General features: G+C 40.5%; 2 protein-coding genes across 4 annotated transcripts in view; one reads left to right on the top strand and one right to left on the bottom strand.

Annotated features, from left to right (window-relative positions):
* The window catches only part of POLR1A (RNA polymerase I subunit A), a 71,314-nt gene extending 62,925 nt beyond the window's left edge, over positions 1–8,389 (bottom strand). The window contains exons 1-6 of the mRNA XM_055327253.1: positions 8,286–8,389; positions 5,422–5,626; positions 3,877–4,026; positions 1,345–1,452; positions 301–386; positions 77–180 (exon numbers count right to left, since the gene is read on the bottom strand). Coding sequence (XP_055183228.1) covers positions 77–180; positions 301–386; positions 1,345–1,452; positions 3,877–4,026; positions 5,422–5,626; positions 8,286–8,362 — 730 coding nt within the window. The 5' untranslated portion in view covers positions 8,363–8,389. The remainder of the gene's footprint in view (positions 1–76; positions 181–300; positions 387–1,344; positions 1,453–3,876; positions 4,027–5,421; positions 5,627–8,285) is intronic.
* Positions 8,267–25,238, top strand: part of PTCD3 (pentatricopeptide repeat domain 3) — a 30,097-nt gene continuing 13,125 nt past the window's right edge. Inside the window, exons 1-9 of one of the 3 annotated variants that reach the window (XM_055327263.1) lie at positions 8,267–8,369; positions 8,727–9,007; positions 10,793–10,845; positions 10,959–10,995; positions 15,497–15,542; positions 20,073–20,141; positions 20,603–20,707; positions 22,315–22,438; positions 24,262–24,377. In XM_055327263.1, the coding sequence (XP_055183238.1) occupies positions 8,793–9,007; positions 10,793–10,845; positions 10,959–10,995; positions 15,497–15,542; positions 20,073–20,141; positions 20,603–20,707; positions 22,315–22,438; positions 24,262–24,377 (765 nt within the window). In that variant the 5' untranslated portion in view covers positions 8,267–8,369; positions 8,727–8,792. Of the gene's footprint in view, positions 8,370–8,726; positions 9,008–10,776; positions 10,846–10,958; positions 10,996–15,496; positions 15,543–20,072; positions 20,142–20,602; positions 20,708–22,314; positions 22,439–24,261; positions 24,378–25,238 lie in introns of all 3 variants that reach the window. The other 2 variants (XM_055327264.1, XM_055327265.1) reach the window with 2 other exon arrangements.

Raw genomic sequence — 25,238 nt, 5'->3', positions numbered from 1 at the left:
CCCAAGGTTCAAGACATATCTGTTGGCCACATATGTGAAACGTGGCCAGGGACCACCCGGGGCCCAACCTGCTTACCTAGAGACTCTGTGTCCTTCTGGTCAGCCTTCTTGTGCACCACGGCTGGATATGTGACTGTCAGCTTGCTATTGTGCTCCTTTCGGACAACTGACCGCCCAGTTCTACATATGAGAACAATTGTGACTGAGGACAAAAAAACTTCCACAAGACATTGAGTAACAGCCATGAGTGACTGGACAGCGGCTTCTGGGGAAAGGGAAAGGCAAGGGCCTGATACTCACTTGCAGTGGGGACACCGCTTGGCAGTCATATGTGCCTTCCAGAAGTAAGCAATGAGCTTGCTCCTGCTATCACAAACATTTTTCACCTGTTGAGAAAAAGCAAAGAACCTTGCAGGACCATTTGAAGGACCCTTGTACACGTTCCATTTTATAGTTTTTACCTTTAAAAACAAAACAAAACACAAAGGAGCCCTCCTCTTCCTTAAACATTCTTCACAGAACCCTAATATAGCCAAATTCGGCCAATTACTAAGTGACTTCTTTAAGCTTAAACATGGGAATAAGAGGAACTACCTCACCAAGCTGTTACTAAGAGCTCATGAGTGCAGTGGGATGGGGCGCTTGGAATACAGTAAGTCCTCAATCAATAAATGCTAGTTAATGTTTCCATTTGCAGCTAGTATGTCCTCCCTGCTATCTCCCTTGGATGGCTTTCAGGGTCCTAAGAAAGGCACATCCACAGTGAAGCTACTTAAATGGGTCTGAGCCTGGCTGCAAATGAAACATTCCTGGGAGCTTCTGTAACTTCCATCGGACTCTACCGCCAGACCCATTAATTCAGAATCTTGGGTATGAAACTTCGGCATAAGGTGAATTCAATTTTAAGATTAGTACTTGAAAGATTAGTACAGGTTGATTAGTTATGCTATTCGTTCATCCACTGGACAAATACACAGGTGCTGTGGGGGTGGGGAAGCTAAGGAGGTAGCAATGGTTTATAGCATTGGAGAGAAACAGAGGAAAAGGACCCAGATACCAATCTCAAAGTGAGACAGTATACCTCAACCTTGCTGGACGCTGTACCTGCACCACTTAATTTCCTCTATTCCTCTCATCAGTCCTGTAGGCCCCCATTAGAGAAGAGGACACAGAGACTCAGGGACAGCATGTAACTTGTGATGTCACAGGCCTCTAAGAGGCAGAACTGGGATTCAAAGCCAGGTTTGCCTTAGGGAAGCCGAAGGATATACAGCGTACAGGGATCTGTGATAACTGCACTAAAAACCAAGTGGTACAGGAAAAGAGAGATACAAGATAACTCACATGTGCACCGTGGGGTCCCAACAGATTATTCTGTACTATTTTGGCTGTATATTGTTCTAACTCTTCCTGAATTTTGAAGGCAGTAGGATCAGCATTTTCTTCCAGAAACTGAAAAACAAAGAAAAACCATACTACCAAAGTAAAGCAAGCGTATGATTGGCAGCATCATATGGGCCAGCCCCTCCCAGGGTGGGAGAGTTTAGTTCAAGAGAAGTGAGGCAACACCACTGTTAAAAAACAAAAAACAAAACCAAATATCTTGTTTCCAACAATGGTGAGCTACATTATTCAGACCAAACCGAACACTAAAAAGAACTAAGATAGGATACAATACTAAAAAATATTTAAAGCTCTGAAGAGCTGACAGGACAGTGAGGAATAGGCAGACTGAAGAGTAGCCAAGCAGCTAGGAGGTCAAATGGCACGAGGGCCGTGTTGGCTCTGATACAGGGCTGAGGCACAGCATAGCTCTGGAGTGACCTGAGGTGCAGTTACGTCCCCCTGCAGGAGGCACTGACCAACTTCCAGGATGTTCTCTGGAGCTGCACAACACAGCAGTCCTGACGTTGGGTGCATTTTCCAACTGACTCATTTTGAACTTATCATTTTGAAGACCTCAAATGATAAAGAGGACAGAAATCAGGGTCTAGAGTCACTTCCAGGACAGAACTCTACTCTCCCAACCCACAAACATAGGAAGCTGGGAACACAAAGGGTTACACTCTCAGGAACCAGACTGGGCCTGACAAACTGCAGCCTGGATTCCAAATGGCTGGGCAGTCTAGGGAGCCCTCAGCTTTGAACCAGGCCTACAATGATCCAAGGTCGCCATGCACATGGCAGAAAAAATAGGAATCTTCTCTGAAGGAAGGCAATATTATCCCAGGCCTCCAATTAGTCCTAACAAGAACTTTCTAAGTACAATGATTTAAAAAACCCCAAAACACCCCACATATGGTCAAAAATAAACATGAGGACAGGGGAAAGAGACAGGGTTTCTGGGGTCTTGGACAATCTCTTGACAACGAAGGTGACTATATGGGTGATGGTTACGTTGTAACTATTTGTTAGACTATGTTATTAAGGCACTTCTGTGTATTAATTTTACAAAATAATTTTTTTTAAAGATTTATTTATTTATTCATGATAGACATAAATAGAGAGAGAGGCAGACACAGGAGGAGGGAGAAGCAGGCTGAGCTCATATCCCTAAATGAATATCTTCCTTATCCTATGTGAGCTCTGACATTCCATGTTGGGCTTCCCACACATACAGGGATGTTCTCCTCTTGCATGCTTTTCCTATCTTGTTTGGGCTCTGACAACTCACCTAAGGCCACACCTCTATGTAAAATCCTATGTGCTCTGCTGACCTAATGTCTTTAAAACTAAATTATTGAGGAATGGGAAGTCGAACGGAAAGGTGAAAGTTCCCCTTGTGGCAAGAAATAAGACAAGGATGCTTGCTACCTCTTCAACACAGTAATGTAGATCCTAGCCACCAAAATAAGGTAAGAAAAAGAAACAAAACATAGCTGGAAAGAAACAAAACTGCCATTATTCAGATAGTAAGATTGTGTTGAAAACAATCTATAGGTAAAGCATTAGAATTAATGATATAAAAAAAGAATTAATGATATACTTTTGCTGGGTTGTTTCATACAAAAATCAAACTTTTTTTTTTTTAAATTTATGATAGTCACAGAGAGAGAGAGAGGCAGAGACACAAGCAGAGGGAGAAGCAGACTCCATGCACCGGGAGCCCGACGTGGGATTCGATCCCGGGTCTCCAAGATCGTGCCCTGGGCCAAAGGCAGGCGCCAAACCGCTGCGCCACCCAGGGATCCCTCATACAAAAATCAATACACAAAAATGAGTTATATTTCAATTTACAAATAGAAAATGGGTTTTACATAAGATACTTAATAACAACACCAGAAAACCTGAAGGAATTTTGTATCGCAAAAAGAAAAATGTCTCTATGATAGACTCGGTGGTCTCCATCTTATCCAAGTAACAAATTCAGCCTTACCAATAACATAACAACTTGGCATCAAGTGCCTCCTGAAATGACACAATAAAATGTATTTCACATGGTGTAGGTTGTATTCTTACCAAAATGTGAATCTAGTGAGGAAACAATCAGACAAATCCAGAATGTGAGAAGTCCTACAAGATAAATGGCTTTGAGTCTTCAAAAAAGCCAGTACCATGAAAAGCAATTTTCTGCACTGAAACAGATCAAAGAAATATAACAATCCAAAGCAATGCACAAGGCTCCACTGGCTCCTAGATCCAGAAAAAAAGAAAACCTCATTGATAGGTAAAATGGTATTTCAATGTTTTATTAGCCTGTCTTTAATTTTCTTATTGCTTCATGTTTTCACACCTACCTATTGGTACCTAGTTGTAAGATGTAAAGATCAAACATTCTGGTGACTATTAGGATGACAAATATAGGGATAACATACAAACACAGGTCTATTCCTGCTTTGGCTCCCCTGATTGCCATGACAACCACCACCCACGTACCCTATTCAGGATTCTCTCGAGCTCGTAGACAGCTTGTAGAGCCCCCACTTCCAGAACTCGCAGCTGGCAGACTAAGAGGTGAATCACAGCCCGGGGGCAGGTCAGTATGTGACAGTTTAAACAGGAACCCCGGAGCAGTAGGTAGAGTTTCTAAAGAGAGGGAATGAAAAGAAGCAGGAAAATTAGAAAGAGACATAATAGTCAAGGTAATTTTCAAAGTATTTAAGTTTTTTATGTAGCCAGTTTATTCCTTGAAGAATTCCATTTCCAGGGCACCTGGGTGGTTCAGTCAGTTAAGCGTCGGATGTTTGATTTCGGTTCAGGTCACGATCTCCTGGTAATAGGATCTCAGGTGATTGAGCCCATGTCATGTGATTGAGCCCATGCAGGTGATTGAGCCCATGTCATGTGATTGAGCCCATGCAGGGTTCTGTGCTAGGCAGAAAGCCTGCTCTTCCTCTGCCCCTCCCCTGGCTCGCATGCCTGCATTCTAAATAAATAAAACCTGAAAAAAAAAAAAAAAAGACCACTTCCTGATATACCTTAAAGCCTCTGTGACCCTATGAACTAGATAAATACTATTTTATTTTTTTTATCGTTTTATTTTAAGCCTTTAAAAGTTGAAATTAACTTTCGGTCTGAGATAGGGAACTACTTTCATTTTATTTGACTAAGTACCAGATACTCATTTTACTATTTAAATATTTAACTTACAACATTTAATATTTAAGAAGCGCCTGGCTGGCTCAGTCAGTGGAGCATGCAATTCTTGATCTGGGGGTTATGAGTTCCAGCCCCTTGTTTGATATAGAGATTAAGATTACTCAAAAATAAAATCCTTAAATCAATAAATGAGGTATTTAATATTTAATATATTTAGTATTTAAATAAACGCCAAACTTAAACTTAGTTAAATATTTAGTAGTTAACTCAATACTGATTTAACTAAAACAACTGTTTCCTGAATACGATTAACAGACAAAAATCACAAACACTGTCGTCTGTGGAGTTTAAAACAGATCCTGGAGGCTAGGTTAACTGACATAAAAAGCTGAAAATACACAAGTAGACTCTAGACAGGATCCTCATTTTTAGTTCACTGTCTGGCCTTCTGGGCTTTGCTCCTCTTGCAACCAAGTAAAAGCCCACAAATCCACTAGAAGACCTTATGGAGATTTGGAGAACTCCAAAAGTCCTATTGTCAAGGAGGCTTTACTTAGATTTCTAAAGGGCATGAAGTCCCTGAAACCTAAAGCATAGGGGATGAATTTGAATGCTTTTTTTCCTTCTAAATGTACAGAACCAAGCTGTGGCTTTTCTTAACTGGAATCAAATTGAAATTCATTTAGTTAGGGCTGTAGCCCAAGTTGAATTTCCTGGATTTGGCTCTCAAGATTTTAAATCTTATGGTAGAGAGCACTTTAACTCCATGTCTAGAGCTAACTTCCTTGGACACCTCCTGTGAGGCCAGGGATGGCCTCACAAATCCCACCAGCAGCCCTGAGATACACACACACACACAGTGCAGTCCAGGGCAGAACGTACATCAAAGAGGAGAGGGTTGTACACCGTGAGTGGAAGCTCAATGTGGCCCAGGTGGCCAGAGCAGTTGTTGAAGTCTTGAACGCAGGTGGAGCACACCTCTTTGGAATCTGCAGGGCCCAAAGCTAAATCGTACAGGCCATTCGCTGATGGGTTCCCCAGGCTGTCCAGATAACGAGGGTTCGTAATGGACTTAACACTTAATTTCCTAAGGAGATAAAAAAGAGACCAAGGGAAAACTAAGGTTACCCAACTTCCGGGATGTTTCTTCTTTGGTGCTTCATAAATGATGATTTCATGTTTGTTTCCTCAGCCATGCTGACTGCTTCAGGGTATAGAATCTGTGTATGCCTTGCTAACCACTACAGCTCAACACTTAGCACAGCGCCTGCACACAATGGCTGCTCAAAAAGCATGTGCTTAACAGATTAAGAGTGGTAAAAAACGTAAAAAACAGACTTAGTGCAAATCTTGCACTCAATACAATGGAGACTGTGTACAAATAGTTAAGTACCTACCACACACTAAATGCTTTACAAGCAGCATTTAGTCTGCCTTTAACCCTCTGAGAGGTATCACGATATGTATTTTTCCAAGGAGGAAACGCAAAGTCAGAATAGTTAGATGATTTTTAATCCAGGTAACACAGCCAGGATGGGGGGAGGACAGAGGCAGGATATGGACCACACTTAACTCCAAGGCCCACATAGTTCAATAGAGAGAAGATAATTCAATAACCCCTGTATGCAGAAGCAGTAAATTGAAGTCAAATACAAACATGCAAAACTTTGAGAAGTATAACCCGTTTTACTAAAAGTTTCATCACAGTATTTCATGTTTGGTTTAAAGGGGGCTCACACAGGACACCTAACTACTTTTACTAAAGTACATTTATGCCAATTTTGCTTTTTAAACTTTTTTAAACTTTGAAAATAAAGACAATTATCCAAATCTCACAACCTAGGAGAAACCACTGTTAACATTCAGTTAATATATATATTATATATATATATGTGTGTGTGTGTAAATACATCTTGATGTATTTTTAGAAACATAACTGGGATCAGGGATCCCTGGGTGGCGCAGCAGTTTAGCGCCTGCCTTTGGCCCAGGGCGAGATCCTGGAGACCCAGGATCGAATCCCACATCGGGATCCCAGTGCATGGAGCCTGCTTCTCTCTCTGCCTGTGTCTCTGCCTCTCTCTCTCTCTCTGGGTGTGACTATCATAAATAAATTAAAAAAAAATAACTGGGATCATTTGGTATTTCTAGCACTGTGTCCATTTTCATTTAGTATTAAATTAGTATTTTTATGTCACTAAAATTCCTTGCAAACATAATTTAAGAGTTGTAAAATCTTTCATTGAACGTGCAATTAATAGTTCATTTAACCAAACTATTATAAGTAATAGTTTCATATGTAAGCTTATGAAACCTATCTGCATAAAGATTTTTGCACAGAATACTTCAAACTATGTCCTAAAAATAAAATTATTTCCTCAGTGGAGTAGAATCCCTGAATCAAAGAGTGCAAATTGTTTGAAAGTCCTGATATATTCTGCTACCTTGCATTCTAGAAAAGGTAGGCTAAGAATAGATTGTCTTCACCAAGACTGAACCTAAGCACCTGAAAATCTTTCCGGAGCTCCTGGCTGGCTCAGTTAGTATAGCATGGGATTCCTGATCTCAGGGTCTTGAGTTCGAGCCCCATGTTGGGCATGAAATCTACTTTTAAAAAAAAATTTTTTTTAAAGAAAAAAAAAAACCTTTCCAAATTTTGGGTGGAAAAATGCTACTCCGCTGTCACGTTAATTCATTTTTTATTATGATCTTTCTTTCACGTTTAGTCCTTTGAGTTGAAATCCTAATGTCCTCATTATTGTGCTACATAAGTTCTTCACACACGAGATCATTAATCTTTTATTATAACGGTGGCAAGTATTTCTCCCAGTTTATAATTTTCCTTTTGTTATTTTTCACGTTAAGGGTTTAGAAATTCTGTAACATGGGACTCCTGGATGGCTCAGTGGTTGAGAGTCTGCCTTTGGCTCAGGGCGTGATCCGGGGGTCCTGGGATCCAGTCCCACATCAGGTTCCCTGCATGGAGCTTGCTTCTTCCTCTGCCTGTGTCTCTGCCTCTCTGTCTCTCTCATGGATAAAGAAAATCTTTAAAAAAAATTTTTTTTAGAAGAGCTTCGTTGAGATATAGCTCACATACTACACAATTCATCCTTTTAAAGTGTACACTCCATGGTTTTCAGCATATCTAGAGTTGCACAATCATCACCAATCTATTCAGAATACTTTCAGCCCCAGGAAGAGAAACCCTGTACCCGTTACATGTCATTCTCTTTGCCACATTAGTAAAAGAGCCTGAAAACAGTAAGGTCCTACGAATAAAGTTCTGAGGATGTGGTCAAGACTGCCAAATGCTATGATGATCAAAATGAGGACTTAGGAGAGTCTCCTTGATTTAGTAAGTAGGCAGAGAATATAGAGGGTCCTAGCAAAAAGAAGTTGTCGCTTTCAGAGTCTTGAAGGATAACCATTTTGACTAAATATGTGTTTAACTACATCAGGGAGGTTACAACGCCACAAACGCTGGTTAATTACCAAAGAAATCGATGAACCCTAACGCTGCAACCTACGAACCTCCTTCTCCCCAATGAAACCTCTAACCTGGCACCAAAGGGTCCTAGGCAGGGCACGCCGACTCAAGATGTTCCTGGGAACTACGCGTCCCAAGAGGCAACGCGCCCGACCATCAGCGACTCAGAGGATAAACTGAGCGCAAGACCTTTCGGGAATAGTAGTTTACGGCGCCGCCTGAACAGACCGACTCAGCATGCTTCCCACCAACTCCTTACTTGAGTTCCTCGGCCGAGTACATCCCGAAGGAAATGCCCTGCAGCCTCCGCCAGGGCATGTTCTTTGAGCCCAACATCTTACAGGTAGGCTTCGAGTTCTGACACCCAGAGAGAGGTTCTAATCAGCACCGGCAACTTAACTCCGACTCAAGCACGCAGCCACCATGTGATTTATAATGCGCTTGCGCGCGAGAAAAGCCCGCCGGGATGAGATTTACGTGGACGAGACCACTTCCACCGTGGGGGGGGGAAGTAATTTGATGACTTTCGCTTGCCCTCTTATTTTGAAAATACTGAGGATATATGTCATTAAAATAAGAGTTTCTGAAAATTTCTTAGAGGAAAACGAGGCCTTTTGAGCCTTTAACTTCCGTAAAAAAGTCTTTCAAGCCACGAGCTTTTCACCTAATTCTTGATTGCTTTTGTCTTGTTCCGTCTCAGCCAATAGCCGAGCTATTCCCCGCCCCCTCTGGGTAATCCTGAAAGTCGAGGTCAGGCTTTCCCAGCATGCTACGCGAAGAAGCCAAAGATGGCGGCAGCAGCGACGAGTCGTTGGCTGGGGTTCCGCTGCAGGCTTTGCCTGAAGCTGAGGGGTCAGCGGGCAAGTCCGTGTGGACAGATTCCCAGCTGCAGGTACGAGATGCTTGGAGAATCCCTGAGAAAGAGACCCCTGGCCGACTTCCTCCAATGTGTCAGCTTTTCTCTGGGAGCTGGGGAACTAGGTACGACGGAGGCAGATGCGCACGCGCAATTCCGCTACCTTGTGCTTATCCCCGCACGCGGTGCTGGAGTCCTGGAAATAAGGGCTTGAGGCTCCTCGGTTAGGGAGTTGTTTATTGGGTGGCTTGCTTATCCTAGAGTTAAGAACTGTCAGCAGGATTAGGATCCTGTTCTCGTGGAGCTTGCGTTTTAGTGGATGTGGCTATTAGCAACCCGTCTCAAGTTTTAAAAATAGAAAAATAGCTCCCTCTGCCTATGTTTCTGCCTTTCTTTCTCTCTCATGAATAAATAAATAAATAAAATCTTAAAAAAGAAAAATAGGTGCCCTTATTCATTTTCACCAAGCAGGGGGAACTCGGAAGATTTCCCAGATTAAAGGCATTTTATGAGGGCCACTGCGTGCTGGATGTTGTGGGGATGGTTAGCCAAAGAAATTATCCAGGTCTTCATAAAAACAAGGAAGTCTAAAAGTTTGGAGCATAGCCTTTGGGTTGCTGTTGATTGTCACGTTTCTTTAATTGGATAATAGGTTTTCTCTTTTTTAGACTGGAGCTAGTAATCATCCAAACAAACAAGAAAAAATGGTGAGGAGTAAGTAAACTGTATGACTTATTGTATACATTTAGTGTGCAATCCCTTCACTCAAGTCCTCAAAAAAAGGAGGAAGTGCTCCAGCTTTAACGCTGCTGTCTATCCCAGTCTTTTTCCTGGTAGTGCCGCTGTTGACATTTTTCTACTCATTTCCTTTGCCTGACAGCGGTATCTCTTCCTCTGCTTTCACCCACAAGACTACAGTGGTCCTAATGTTGGGAGAAACAGCATAATTTGGAACAGTGGATCCCTCTCAGGTTGATACTTAGGAGAGAGATACTGTTTTAAAAATGTTTGAGACCAGATACCAGTAAAGGAAGTACATTTTTTTCTAATTACATTTTGGTCATTTTAGGAATGGTGCTAATGACGTGTGGGTAGGAAATGCACAAGATAATAGTGTACGTGACTGATATTTTTACTGTGTTCCTTAGTACGATCAAAACATTTAAAAATTCAGTCATGGATCAGTGGGTCTGTATTTTGGATGGAAAATAAGGTCAGCAATTTCAAGTTTAAATTACTTGGACGTATATATTTGGCAGATTCTTGGTTGTTGAATGAAGTGGGATAAAAGGCCATGGTTATCTTAGCTTGATTCATCATAATTGTCATAAGTGGGTTAGTCTTATCATTAGGATATTATTCGTATGGAATGAGGAGCTCATTAAATTGCCCCTCTTGACCTCAATATTTTAGATTACCAAGGTTGAAAGTCTCATTTCAAATCAGCTGCTTCAGTGGTTCACATGCTATTGAAATTTTTCCCCTGATTTTATTTAATGAGATTGCCTGATTTAAAAATATTGACCGGGGACACTTGGGTGGCTCAGCAGTTCAGCGTCTGCCTTCGGCCCAGGCCGTGATCCTGGAGTCGGGATTGAGTCCCTCATCAGTCTCCCGGCATGGAGCCTGCTTCTCCCTCTGCCTGTGTCTCTGCCTCTCTCTGTGTCTTTCATGAATAAATAAATAAAATCTTAAAAAAAAAAATGTTGACCGTATTGTGTCCATATCTTCTCTCTATTTTGTAATGGTTTTGAACTTTCTCTTCAGGCCATGTCTTCTCAGTGTATATTGGCATGAATTCAGTCATTTTGATCCATGACAATTGGAAAATTAGGGTTCAAAATGCACATAGGTGGAGATGAGGTGGGAACTTCATTAATGAGTATCATTTTAGGACTTATTTTTTGCAGATTTTATTCTGGAAGTGCAACCCTCCCAAAGGTTGAAGGAACTAATATAACAGGTATATAAAAATATATTGAAACAATTTCATTTTTATGTTAATACATTTCACTTACTTGTAGTAGTGATAGTATTGGAAAACTGATTTACTTTTGTTTTATTTTTCAAATTAAGGGATTGAAGAAGTGGTCATTCCAAGAAAGAAAACTTGGTGAGTATTCAGTGTTCATTCAGCAAGTGGTTGGGTGCAAAACATTTGTAGGTAAGGAGCCAAAGACATGAAAAGCAGTAGAGAGCATTCCATGGAACAGAACAGCTTATGGGAGAAAAACTTGGGAGTTGAAAACATAAAGAGGAGGGTGAAGAGTAGTGAGTGAATAGGGCATGAGATTTACATAGGGTTAAAAGATCTGAATTAAGTTTGGATAAGTAGTTAAATGTTAATGGTTAATTATGAACATCCTTATTAGAAGGATTTTTTTTTTTTTAAGTGTTCTTACAAGGTTGGAAGACCAGACATAAGTATTATCCTTACGGTCTTTAATAAAGTAAAACAAAACAGTGTGGACAGAGTTTAGCTTCTTTTTAGCTCACTAGATACATCCTTGACTAAATTGTCTTATTTAGGAGTTGTTGAATATGTGAGAAGTGAAACTTCTCTCTGGAATTCTTATAGTACTGATTTTGAAGACCCTCAAAAAGCCAGGTCTTTTCTAAGTAGGACCCAAAGACTTTAGGTTATTTTTTTAAAAAAAAATTTTTTAATTACAGAATTAATTATTGTGGGGGAGTATGCTAAATACAAGAAGAAAATAAAATTGCCAACAATTACTCTAATTAGAGCCACGCTTCTTAGTCTATTCCGTAGTAAAATGTGGACAATGACAGCACCAGCCTCAGAGGATTAAAGGAGCATTTGAACAGTGTCTTCCACATAGTTCTCAGAAGATCACTATTTTAAGGTTTTGGGGTTTAACTTTTTTTTGCATAAATTACAGTTGACCCTTGAATAACAGACTTGAACTGCTTGGATCCATAATTTTTTCCATGAACACAGTAGAGTATTATGAATGTATTCTTAAAAAAAAAAAAAAAAAAAGAACGTATTCTCAAAAAAATTTTTTTTTTACTTTAAGAATACAGTGTGTAACACTTAAGAGGAGCAATTGATTAATGCATATTTTGTAGGTTATCAGAAAGGCTTTAGTCAACAGTAGGCTATTGAATTTGGAAAGAGTTAAAAAGTTGTATATAGAGGGGTGGCTCAATTAGGCAGCTGTCCTTGGCTCAGGTCATGCTCTCAGGGTCTTGGGATCAGGTCCCGAGTTGAGTTGGGCTTTCTGCTTGACAGGAAGCCTGCTTCTCTTTTCTCCCTCTGCCTGTCCTTCTGCCTGCCTTTGTGTGTATATGTGTGTGTGCATAATTTCTCTCTCTCAAATCTTAAAAAAAGTTATATATGGATTTTTGACTGTGCAGGGGACTGGGAGCTGTTTGGAACCCCTTGTTCAAGGGTCAGCTGTATACATATAGTTTGGGAGAACTGATTTGTATCTATGAATGGCATTCATGTCCAAAGCACTTTACCAACCCACTGTGCATCTGTCCCTGAGGAAGGTACTACAGGGAAAATGGAATATCTGGAGGTTGTGGTCAGGTGGCTTATGATATACTTGAGTCATGTGCATATTTTATATTTTACATTTTATACTTACATGTGTACAAATCTTATACACACAGCTAGAGGCATAGAGGATATGATATAGTCAGTAATGATTGTATTACACAAATCAAGGGAGTTTTATTGAAAATGTGGAAAATGACCTGTGCCTTAAATGAGTAAGATTATTTTATTAGCATCAGAATCACCTAGGAATTTTGTTTAAAATGCATTTCCCTGTAGGTAATTCTTGTGAACCCTAAAGAATGAGACCAGATAAAGGAACAGTAAGGTAGAGTGGCACATCACCATGAAATATCTGCTGGTAGGAAGAGGCCAAGCAGGCAGTTCTGTGAGAAATGTTCTCTTAGAATAGGGAAATAAGATAGCTGATACAGAGCATTGGCCATTAAACTGAGGCCTGCTTATTTATAGCCCAGGAGCCAAGAATGGTTTTTGTATTTTTGAAAAAGGCCAAAAGACATTCACGGCCATGAGAAAATCACATGAAATTCAAAATCTTTTGGAGCTTGGCCTCATTTGTTAACATTGTGGCTACTTTTTTTTTTTTTAAGGTTTTATTTATTTATTTGACAGAACACAAGCAGAGGTCGTAGGCAGACAGAGGGAGAGGGAGAAGCAAGCTCTCAGCTGAACTGAGAGCCCGATGTGGGTCTTGATCCCAGGACCTTGGGATCATGGCCTGAGCTGAAGGCAAATGCTTAACTGAGCCACCCAGGTGCCCCATCTGTGTCTACTTTTATGCGACACTAGTGTAACATACAACAGAGTTCCTGTGACACTATTCATTTCTTTATAGAGAAAGTGATAATTTCTATGCTCTGGAATTGAGGCTTTTAGACCTGGCAGAAGCCATTAGGGCTACAAATTCCTGTTGCCTAATTTTAAACATGTATCACCATTTAAGGATGTGATTTCCTAGATCACTCAGGTGCCAAAGAAGATGTTAGCAAATTACACAGGTTCCTCGTGAGTTTTCATAAATGAATTTAATATATTAAAGGCAGTGTTGTGAAAGTGTGAATCTATGTAGTAATGTTAGGGGTGATAGGAAATCTAGTTATAATCAATGCATAGGTAACTGGGTTCCTAAAAGAAGGAGATCTAAAACTTGATAGAGGGGCACCTGAGTGGCTCAGTTGGATAAGCATCTATTAATCTCAGGGTCCGGAGTTCAAGCCCCACATTAAAAAAAAAAAACTTACTAGATTGGTACAGAGAAGGTGTGGAGAAATGGATGCCTCAAATAACATTTGTTGATAGAGCAGTCAATTGGAATAATACTTTAGAGGAAAGTTTGCAGAATCATAATTTAAAATGTGTATACTGGGGCACCTGGATGGCTCAGTGGTTGAGCATCTGCCTTTGGCTCAGGGCGTGGTCCCAGGATGGAGTTCCGCATCAGGCTCCCTATGGGGAGCCTGCTTCTCTTTCTGCCTATGTCTCTGTCTCTCTGTCTCTCATGAATAAATAAAATCTTTAAAAATGAAAATAAAATGTGTATACCTTGTTGGTTAGCCATTCTGGAGGAACACTAGCATAAATCCAAAGAGACATGAATGAGAATGTTTTTTACCACTTGGAAATACTAACAAATTGAAACAGTCTGAGTGCCCATAGGTAAATAAGTCGATAATAAGTGGTTATCATTTAAAGAAGCTGATTAGATTTATATGTAGTAACATGGGTAATACAATCAAACTTACGTAAGCAGATGAACAGAATGGCAGTATGTGTTTTTTTATGGCTCACTCACAATTGGGGGAAAGGGGGTCACCAGATGACACCATAATCTGTAATATTTTAGTTTATTTTTTAGGGATAATATATCCATTGATGTTGATTTTTAAAATGAACTAGCAAGTAATGTGAATGTCATAATTTTTTGTCAGTTCAGTAGGTTAAGAAGATATGTTCACTTGATAAGACTTCTATGCTAATGTAAGCTTTAGTGAGAGAATGTCCAGAGATGAGGATTTCTTTGTCCTGATTAAATTACATAAATGTGACTTTAAAAGTGGATAGAAAACACCATGGATTTTATACACATCAGGAAATTATTCAGTCATGATGTAATATAAAATCCCGTGTATGTTCTTTTGTCTTTTTGAGATGATTTATATTGTTGAGTGTTCTGTTAAAATTTGTTTAGAAAAATACTTTTGGTTTATTAAGTTTACTTCTCTTTTGGAAATGAAACACATAAAATGTAGCAAGAATAAAACTATTTGGAACCAAATTATCTTGATTTGTCTATTCAGTGAAATCTCCTTTTCCAGCAGTTCAAGTCTCTACCCATAGCATAGTGGCCAGCTGGCCTGGAATTTTTTATAAAGGCTATATAGTTGAGAGGTCTAAATGAGAAGAGTTCATCAGAATCATCTGGGAATTCAGTAAGAAAGTATGTGACAGTTATCCGTGGAACTTGGAGGATTTGATTCAGAAAGTCCGGAGTGCAGCCGGTGATTTATTCATCTATATAGCTGAGTTAAGAGTCACTGCTTTAAACAAAAAAAGTCGCCACTTCACATAACAGAAGAGCCCAGAAAGTGCAATAAGGAATGCATAGGAAAATGGGGTGTCTGTTTAAGCCCCACACCGAGTATAGAGATTATCTAAAAATCTTAAAAAAAAGAATGCATAGGAAAATGGATAGGGCAAGTTAAGATTCAGGATAGACACAGACAACCTTATAAGATAGGAATGGAAATTGCTAGGCCTTTGGAGGTAGTATGAGGGACCATGCCAGAGAGGATGGGCAAAGTATAGTAGGAACATATACGACCCACCTTTAGGCAAAAGAATGGGACTGTTTGCTCATTTTCTAGCTTCTTGTTCTAGTGATCTTGAGAAATAAGAATTGGCTTTAGTTACGAGCTAAACTTTTTTTATTGGCTGATCCATACTGAGAGTAGAATCACTTGTTCATTTTGTGGGTATAAAAAAAATCCCTATGCACTCTTCGGCAGCACATATACTAAAAATTGGAACGAGAAATCCCTTACATGGGTTAATGTATGATTCTTGTTCTTAGGAATAAAGTGGCTGTTCTTCAAGCACTTGGATCGACAGTGAGTAGGGTAAGTACGAATTTCAGTTTTGTTTTGTTTTTTTTAAGATTTCATTTATTCATTCATGAGAGACAGACACAGAGAGAGGCAGAGACACAGGCAGAGGGAGAAGCAGGCTCCACACAGGGAGCCCGATGTGGGACTTGATCCAGGGACTCCAGGACCATGCCCTGGGCCAAAGGCAGGTGCTAACCCGCTGAGCCACCCAGGGATCCCCAGAATTTCAGGTTTTTGTTGCAGATCTTGCCAGTTTCTTAGAAATAATGTAATCCAGTCCCTTCATGAGACAAATGGAGAAACTAAAGCTTTTAAAGGAACTGGCTTTAGGCTAGTTAGGAAGTTAACTCCTTGTTTTAGCCCTATGTCTTTTATCTCCAAACTCTGTGTTTTTATCTTAAATCCCTAATCTTTAAAGTTAATCCCCTGAAGAGCTTGTTGAAATGCATGGCCCTGGAGGATGGTTTAGATCCAATACTGTAATGCAGGTGATGTGTAGACCAACTTTGAGAAATAGTGTATCTACCATGCTGTAAATGATATAGTGATTTAGAATATGGGTCCTGGAGCCAGTGTTTTGTTTCATATCTGAGTAACTAGCTTTGTGACCTGCATCAAAAAGTTATTTTATCTCTGGATGCTTCTGTATGTTTATCTATAAAATAGGGATTAATTATTATTACAACTATTTTAGTGAAATATTTGTCAATAACTTGCTGTCTTGACAATTTAAGAACGGAGTTTGTAATCTGACAGATAAACTGAAACCTTGGTAAATGCCTCAGAAATGGAACTTTTTCTTTTTTTCTTATGTTAAGTAATCTTTACATCCAACATGGGGCTCAAACTCAAAACCCCAAGATTAAGAGTCACATGCTGTACCAACTGAGCCAGCCAAGTGCCTGGAAAAGGGAATTTCTGGCTGATTGTATTTTTCATCATGTGAAAGCTATTTCTTTTTCCTTTTTTTTTTTAAGATTTATTTATTCATTAGAGACACACAGAGAGAGGCAGACAGGTACGCAGAGGGAGAAGCAGGCTCCATGCAGGGAACCTGATGTGGGACTCTATCCAGGGACTCCAGGATCACACCCAGGGCTGAAGGTGGCGCTAAACCGCTGAGCCACCCAGGCTACCTGAAAGCTATATTTTTAATTTCAACTACAAGGATAATGTCTAAAATAATTAAGACGTTAACTGCCACAATATCTATGTGGATACTAATCTTTAAGGCCATTATCACAGATTTCCAGAACTGTTTTCTATTGTAGATGTTAAACTTAAGGAGTATTGGGTCAAATATGCCCTGGTATATCCTAGCAGTTTCTCAGAAGGGGTTTTTAAAATACTGCATCTCCATGCTAGTAATACATTGAGATCTTCAGCAGTTCACTTACCTCTAACTAGGCATCTGAAATGTAAACTAGAGTAATGGCCCTCTGAGACTTTCTCAGGTTGTTTTTGTTTTGTTTTGTTTTTAATGAGAATGGCATTCAAGTCAGAGAAGTTGTAGATTTATGTGTGCATTTGTCTGATTTGTCTGGGTTTGGGCCTTTAAAACCCAAGGTATAGTAATTTATTCATTCAGTACCGCATATTCTACCTTTCTGATGCTTACCAGGCACTGTGCTGGATGTAAAGACAATCCTTGCACAGTTCCTAGAGAGGGAGCATGGAGGAGCACTGGGAAGAGGGTACATAACCCAGGCTGGGAAAGGACTTCCCAGAGGAGCTGATAATTGGATTGCTTCTAGGAACGTGAGCGGCAAGGATACTATGGTGGGAAGGAGCATTCCTGTTAGAGGCAGCACCATGAGCAAAGGTACAAAGGCATAGAATGAGTAGTTGGTATGGTAGGAATCAAGGATTTGGTGGGTAGAGAAATGAGAAATATGAGGCAAGATGATTAAACACAATGCTGGGGACTCAGGTCCTCCGAAGAATTTTAAGCAGTGTTATGAAAATCAGATTTTAGAAAAGACAGCCATGTGGAGATGGGAAACGTTGGAACTTTAATGGAGAGTAAAGATGTTAAAACTACCATGTCCAAACCCAAACCTCGCTATCTCCTCAGTGGCACCTCTGTTGTTCTAGTTGCTCAAATCAAAACCTAAGGAGTTATCTGTGACTCGTTTTTTCTCTCTTGCTGCATATTAGTAAATCCTTTGTTTCTTCCTTCAAGATAGATGTACGTGGAATCCCAAGACCACTCCCAGGTGCAGTGATTTGCTAGGACAACTCCCAGTACTCAACATATAGTCCTACAGCTACTATTTAATATAGGAAAAGGACACAAAGCAAAGTTGGACAAGGGAAAAGGCACATAGGGTGAAATCCAGAAGAAACCAGGTACAAGTTTCTAAGAGTCTTTTCCCAGTGGAGTCACACAGGATATGCCTAATTCCTCCCAGCAGAGTTGACACACATGTGTAATATCTGCCGTGAAAGCTCTTTGGAGACTTGGCCCAGAGGTTTTTTTTTTTTTTTTTTTTTTTTTTTTTGGTGTCTAGCCATGAAGGCACCCTGTACCTGGCACATACCAAAATTTCAGACTTTCAGAAGGAAGGCAGAAGTTCACCATAAACCACACTCTACAGTCTCGACACAATGAGCCATTCTCATTGGTACTGGGGATGGTGGGAACCCTCCCAAAACCAGATTTTCCAGGGCAGCCTTGCAAGTAGGCCTTTCTAAGGATAGCAGTCTCAGGCCTGATAACTCTGCACAGTATCAGACTCTGCACTCTTGTCATCACAACATGATCACTATAGTCATCTAAGTCACCATTATCTCTTACTACCCTGGATTAAACACAGCAGGCCCTGTCTCTTCACTGCCCTAGCTCCCCACAGACAGCTCGCAGTTCAGCAGCCCAAGTGATCCTAATAAAATGTTGGATCACATCACTCTTTTGCTCAGAACTCGAGCGGCTTCTCATTTGTCATAATTGGGATAAAAACTAGGTGAGAGCTCCTAAGGCCCTCCGATGATCTCCCCACTCCCACGTTACCTCTCTGACGGCATCTCTTGTCAACCTTCTGGGTGCCCTACCCGAGCCTCCTGCCTAATTCTGTTTCCCCGCAGGTAGACCTCTGCTTCAGGGCTCTAATGTTTGCTGTTCTTCTGCCTGGACTGCTTCCCCTGAGATACTCAACATTATTTACTCCCTCATCTGCTTGAATCTTTGCTTCAGTATCACTTTTTCAGTGAGGCCTTCCATGACTACCCCATTTGGGTCGTAGATCTCTTTGACACTTTCTTGTCCCTTTTTCTACTTCATTTTGCTACATAGCAGTTACATCTTTTTAATTCATTGTGTATTGTTTATTTTTACTTTCTGGAGGTGTTTTTCCCCCTACTAGACTGCAAGCTTTATAGGGAGGGGATAATTCGGTTGTCTCCCTGGTAACTACAATAATGAATGCCTGGCACATAGGAAGTGCTTTGTAAAAAATAAGGAAGACACTGAACTATGGCTGTGGCAGTTGCGATAGGGACAGGGGAGTTGGTAGGGGAAGATAAGGAACTAGCATTGGTTGCATCTGATGATAGGTAAGTGGAATGGAAGAGGCCCTAAACAGGTATCTAACAAGGGTGGTACAGAGGATCAGAGCCAGGCACTAGTTCAAGTGTAATCAGGGAGCAGGTAGTCCAGGGCAGCTAACCTGCTACCTCTGGTTTATCATTACATGACTGCTTCATCTTAGTGAAGTGGTATAACCAGATAAAATGAGCCTCCAATGAGTATGTAGGGATAGAGGTTTTGAAAGGGCAGCAGGAGGCTGAGACCCCAAAAAAATCCTACCTCAGGCCTTAGGTATGAGCAGCTATCCCTTGAGAGCTGCAGGGAAACAATCCCTTGGAGAGTCCAAGTCAGACAGGGCATCAAGGGGATAGGAGAGATTCTGGACATAGGGTGCGTTTTTCCTATGGAGCAAAGGTCCCAGAAGGCCCAGGAAAGGAGGTTCCAAGGGAGAGAGGAGAGGAATAGAGAAAGTAATTTGGGGACACTTTTCAGTGAGTGGTACTGAAGAGTTGATTTTGCTCAGAGTTCTCCCTAGAACAATGTGAAGAAGTGTATCAAACCTCCAACATCAGGACGCAGGAGAAGCTGCTACTGTTTGCTCCTTCCAAGAGGGCACAGTAGGATCCTCCATTTGGAGGAGGGACTCTTGGATGGGTAGTGGCCAGGCTTTGAAGGAAACCCTAGTTCAGGACACTGGTGCCCAGGCTGGTTAATTAGAGAATCTTTCATTTAAATAAGCAGTAGTTCCTGGTAGCACCCTCATATCTTAAGAGGCAGTAATAGGGGTTTGAGCCCTTGTTTGCTTTAAGTTGTGTGTAATGACAACAGAGTCTTAGAGAGCTGAGAGTACAGTGTAGGTGTTTCTCTCACCACAGACACACACTTCTGCAAGTGTTACATATTTAATTAAAATTTCTTTTACAGAGTTTTTAGTTATCAAAACTCAAGGTCTTAATTAAAATATAAAGAGATTTCTTAAAAAAAAAAAAAATAAAGAGATTTCTTTGTCTTCACAGGACCCCACAGCTGCCCCTTACGCATTTCAGGATGATCCTTACCTCATACCAGCATCCTCTATGGAATCTGTGAGTGTTATCATGTAGCTTTTCTAGCATTATGTTTTATCTTGGTGGTTTGGGTACAAGCATGGATGGATATAGAATTTTACTTAGGTGTAAAAACTTTTGAAAAGTTAACAGATGCTGTTAACTGTTAGAGATAACTCTTTAGACTCTGAATCCTTTGCTACTTTTTTCACAGTTTTAGAGCTAGGCTGTGGAAAAGATTTGGGATTTAATTCTTAGGGCTCTTTCACACTGAAGCAGTCCACTCGGTTTCAGTGCACTGGTTTTGTATACCACAAGCTGTGTATGACCAAAAGTGTCACACTCAGTAGCAGAGGTGGACATGCGGTGGTGTGTAATTTAGCTTCTAATTGAGTTTCTATGTAATATTGCATTCTTTTTGAGGGGGTGGATAATACTTGCTGAGGGTGTAATTCTGATCTTTTGAGTCAGTTTATATCTAAATCCTTTTCTTTATATAGCGTTTGTTTTTACTGGCAAAGAAATCTGGAGAGAATGCAGCAAAGTTTATTATTAATTTACATCCCAAATATTTTCAGAAGGACATAGCTGAACCTCATATACCGGTAAGGAGAGGTAATTGTGATTTTTCAGGTATTACTATGTAAATGTATATTAAACCAAGTTTTCATAGCTAATATTTGAGTAGCCAGTTGAATGTCCTCAGTATTTGTTTGAAGTCTGCTGATGTGTATAGTTATCTTTGCTTACAGTAGTAACTTTTTCTTTTACTGCTGTACGTATTTGGTCCTCATCCTGTTTTCCCCATTTGACTTCCGTAACACCAGAATCTTCAATCTTTACCCCTGTGATTGTTCTTTTTAGTTTCTTTGAGTAGCTTTTCTGTCCATCCCTCATGTTGGTGTCTCCAGAGGTTTCCGTGCTCAGTCATTGTCTCGTTCCTGTCTGCAGTCTTCCTGTTTCAGCAGCCCTCATGTTCCATTTGGCATTCTTCTATATCTGACCCACTATCCCTCTGCTTTGATAGTCCAATGTCCTGGTTTCCCTTCAGAGCCTGTCAACCCTTCTGCCTTTGACTTTGAATTCCAGACTCTGTTTCTAGCCACCTCTGTGTCATGTAGTCATGAGGTGTGAGTGTCATGCGGCACATGCTTAGTGTACCCATTGTGCTTGGTGCTGTCATTATAGTGGCAAGTGGAACAGAGGCACCCCTGCCCTCTGGGGTTTATTAGTGAAAATAGTAGCCTCAGGCTCATATCCCAGACTCCTTTCTTCCCGAAATGCCTGCAGCCAAGCACAGCCTCCTGCTTCTCAAGCGGCAACTCCCAGTGACAAAATAGGAGGTCTGTGATTGTGCAGGTGACAGTGCAGGTGTCCTCTGCAGGACAATGGCAGTGATGGAATGGTCAGTTGCTGGCCCACCCACACCCCTGGATGTTTCTAACTAGCCGTTACTCTTCAGTGCTTATAAGCTCACTTTTGCTTGAAGCCTCCCGTGGGTCCCTGCTTCCTTGGTAGACAGCGATGTCACACATCCCAGATCTCCCATTATTGATGTTCACACTGCACTGTAAATCTTTTCTTCTTTTCCTCTCTGATAAATGGGGAGAACCCTGAAGATAGAGGATGATTTTCATCTCTGTGTCTCCCATGCCTTGCTCTGTATCTGGCAGAAAATGGCCGGCATTCAACAAATATTAAAATAAACTGGTTAGGTAAAATCAGTGTACCCTGGTGATGGTAAATGTTCAGAGAGTAAAAGAAGTATGAGCGATGAAAGGTTTCTGCCCTTAACAACCAGGTATACTCTGACACTAAACAAAGATAGGGACAAAAGGAGAAGGGATAGTTTTGACAGGCGACAAAGTTTAGTTCAACTTGAAGTTGGGGGAGTTAGTTGGAAACTGGATTCTTTAGATATGGATTATGTATGTATGTATGTATGTATTTATTTATATGTGCTTTTCAGTCCCCCTCCCCCCACCCCCCACCCCCCCCAAACTAGGAAATAGCTAAATGGTCTTGTCTCAGATACCGGAGGCAGTCTCTTTTTTGTTTTAAATTGTATTCCCTACAAAGATGTACACGTGGTGCATGAAACAGGAATTGGGACAGTGAAGTTTTGTTTTGGTGTGTTGTTGGACAGAGTTTAGTCCTGCTCAGCTATTGTCCCTTTACCTGTTTGTGGTAACTAGCCATCTTCTTTTCTTAGTGTTTAATGCCTGAGTACTTTGAACCTCAGATTGAAGATATAAGCGAAGCAGCCTTGAAGGAAAGAATCAAGCTCAAAAAAGTCAAAGCCTCTGTGGATATGTTTGATCAACTCTTGCAAGCAGGTGACTCAGTTCATTTAAAGCTCCTCTGGGAACATGGGCTTTGGAAGTGGGCTGTGGATGCATGATCCTGCTGGTCATGAGTAAAAGTTAGAAGGATCTCTGCCTAATGTTGTGTTCCTACTTTTAAGAGTTTAATAGTTAAAAAAAAGAAAAAAAAAGTTTAATAGTATTTTAAGTTCTGCGTCAGCCTTACTTTTGAATTATAAGCTAGATGGAGTTGGACCTTAGTTTCCTGTGCTCCTGGGCTGTATTGTGCAGCAGATAGAGAAATTATAGAACCATTCTTCCTTGGCTTCCATTTTTAACCCTAGGCATATACATACTGTATTCACATTTCTTGTACTCCTTGTGTTTGGAGGCATAAACAGGTAAAAAAGGAATATTTAAAAAGGAAAGAACACTAACCTGAGTTACTGAGATACTGATTCTAGGTCTAATGTGAATTAGCTCTGTAGCCTTGGAAAGATCACAGTTCTGCAGCACTTCTGTCTCTCAAATTCTCTGGCTCTCTGAATTTAATCTGGGTGAACATCTAGTGGTATAGATCTAAATTGCATGGCTTGTAAACTACCAGGAGAGGAATATACCTATAGTAGCATCAAAGGCAGCAGGACTGTAAGTTCATGGACCCCAGAATGCTCTTCAATGATTTAGGATAACAATCAACCAGACATAAAAGAGATAGGAACTGGACTGAGTCAATACATTCTTGAACACAAGAAGCCTTTACAGCAAGCTGTGTTTGACTTGGGAATTTTAGTGTGTGGTCTGCTCTGGTATTGGATGTACTAATGAATTGCTGATGTGTGTTATAATTTACGGATGCCTTTCCCTCTGCTTGTTGAATATGATAAGTCTGCATTCAGGTTCTTAGTGCTCAGCCCTGTCTTCCTCTGGTTTTACACACTGTGCTTATGCATGTGCAGACATTCAGTAAGCATTCTGAAGACCGTGTGTCAGACCCACAGCTCAGAGTAACAGAAGAAAACAACACGCCATGGGGGAGGTTAGAAGACGTTTTACCTTCAAGACCTCAATAAGTACCAAACCCTTTGCATGGCATTTCACATAATTTGATTCTGCAGTACCTTAGGAATTGCTGTGTTTTATAATCATAAAGGAAACTGATTAAGTTTCCAGTTTTAAGATAGTATGATCCAGTCCAGTTACCCTCTGGAGCTTCTCTCCTCTCCATTCTGCTGTGCTCTTTTCAGAGGTTTTAAATTTCCTGATGCACATTTTTAATGTCAATATATTTTCAGAAAAATGCAGATACTTTACTTTGCAAATACTGTATCTCATACTTCCTGTTTCCTTATTTTCTTAGTATCAAGATGGGAGCATAATGTTTTTGAGTAACAGTTTTTAAGAGCTACTATAATTAGACACTTGTGCTAGTATTTCTAGGCAAGTGAGGGCCCAGATCCAAGTGGAATAATTCTGCTTGCATATGTAAAATTGGAACTGGGCCAGGGAAACTAAGTGGCAGTAATTTTCAGAGTGTTGGGTTTGGAGACAATAGTTAAAACCTTGAGTTTCTTGGGGGTTATGAGTATGTAAAGAAAGTGAACACAGGGTCAGGCTTTGTCTTGTGTTTTAGTCCCTCATGTCAGGCCACACGGTTGCTAGGTATTGTGTCTGCATCTCTCCAGATGTTTCTGTTGACATGGAGTGTATGCTCATCCATTCTTAGAGTGCTGAAGGATACAAAATAATGTAGCCAAGAAAGCTCTAGCTCGTAGAAAAAATGAAGAATTTTAATCCAGTAAGCTTCTGTTCTTTAATGTTTCAAGGATTCTTTCCCTTTCTTCTCCTACCCACAGGAACCACTGTATCTTTGGAAACAAGTAACAGTCTCTTGGACTTACTGTGTTATTATGGTGACCGGGAGCCCTCAACTGATAATCATTTTCAGCAAAGTGAAAAATCAGAGGAGCTGGTAAGCTTAAAAATATTTTGACTTTGCCTACCACATGCAGTCAAAACGTTGAGCAGAAACATTAGGCAAGCCCCTCTGTTGTTGTTACTCAGTGACCAGATGATGGGTAAGGAACAGGGACAGATTCCATGGCCCCAGCCCCCTCAAAAATGCATACATATGTGGGCAGCAAGTAGTGAGCACACTGTTGGGGTTCTAGAACAGTACTGTGCCAAGAGCTGGCCTGTAGATAAGGAGTCCTATCTTAATTACTCAACCCAGGAGTTGTAGAAAAAGATCCCACATACATCTTTGGATCATGTGAACAAAGGTTATATACATCATTTTCATAATATATTCATACTTATAAAAATTTGAAAGACAGATTGGATGTCCAGTGTCATGTAATTGAATTATGCTGTGTGGTGATGGAGAGGACTAGCATAGGTCTCTTCATCTGTGGAAAGATGCATCATATATTGCTAAGTGAGAAGATAGGCCACATGATAATATTCCATCTTTATAAAATATTTTCATATGCATAAGGGAAAATGAAAAATTAAGTGCTTTTTCTTCCATTTTTGTCTGATTTTCCTCCACTAAATGTGGATTGTTTATATATGAAATCATTAAGTCTTTTCAAATGTATAGGCATATATGTTGTTTCTGTGCGGATCAAGCACAGTCAGCTCAAGCCAGGCTGTGTTTGAGTTTCCAGTTCCTCCCTCTGGGCTAGGCTGTGCAGGGGACTGGCTTCATCTCTTTTCCAGCCTGTCAGTTCTTGCTTTAAGTGCTGCTAGCTTTACTTTCATCTCTAAGTGAGCTGATGTCTGCTGAAAAAAGTATCCTTTTTTTTAGGTGAACATTTACTGGGTTTTTTCT

The sequence above is a fragment of the Nyctereutes procyonoides genome, unplaced genomic scaffold, assembly GCF_905146905.1.
Source record: "Nyctereutes procyonoides isolate TBG_1078 unplaced genomic scaffold, NYPRO_anot_genome, whole genome shotgun sequence".
NCBI classification, from domain to species: domain Eukaryota; kingdom Metazoa; phylum Chordata; class Mammalia; order Carnivora; family Canidae; genus Nyctereutes; species Nyctereutes procyonoides.
This window is presented reverse-complemented; position numbering and strand designations above follow the sequence as displayed.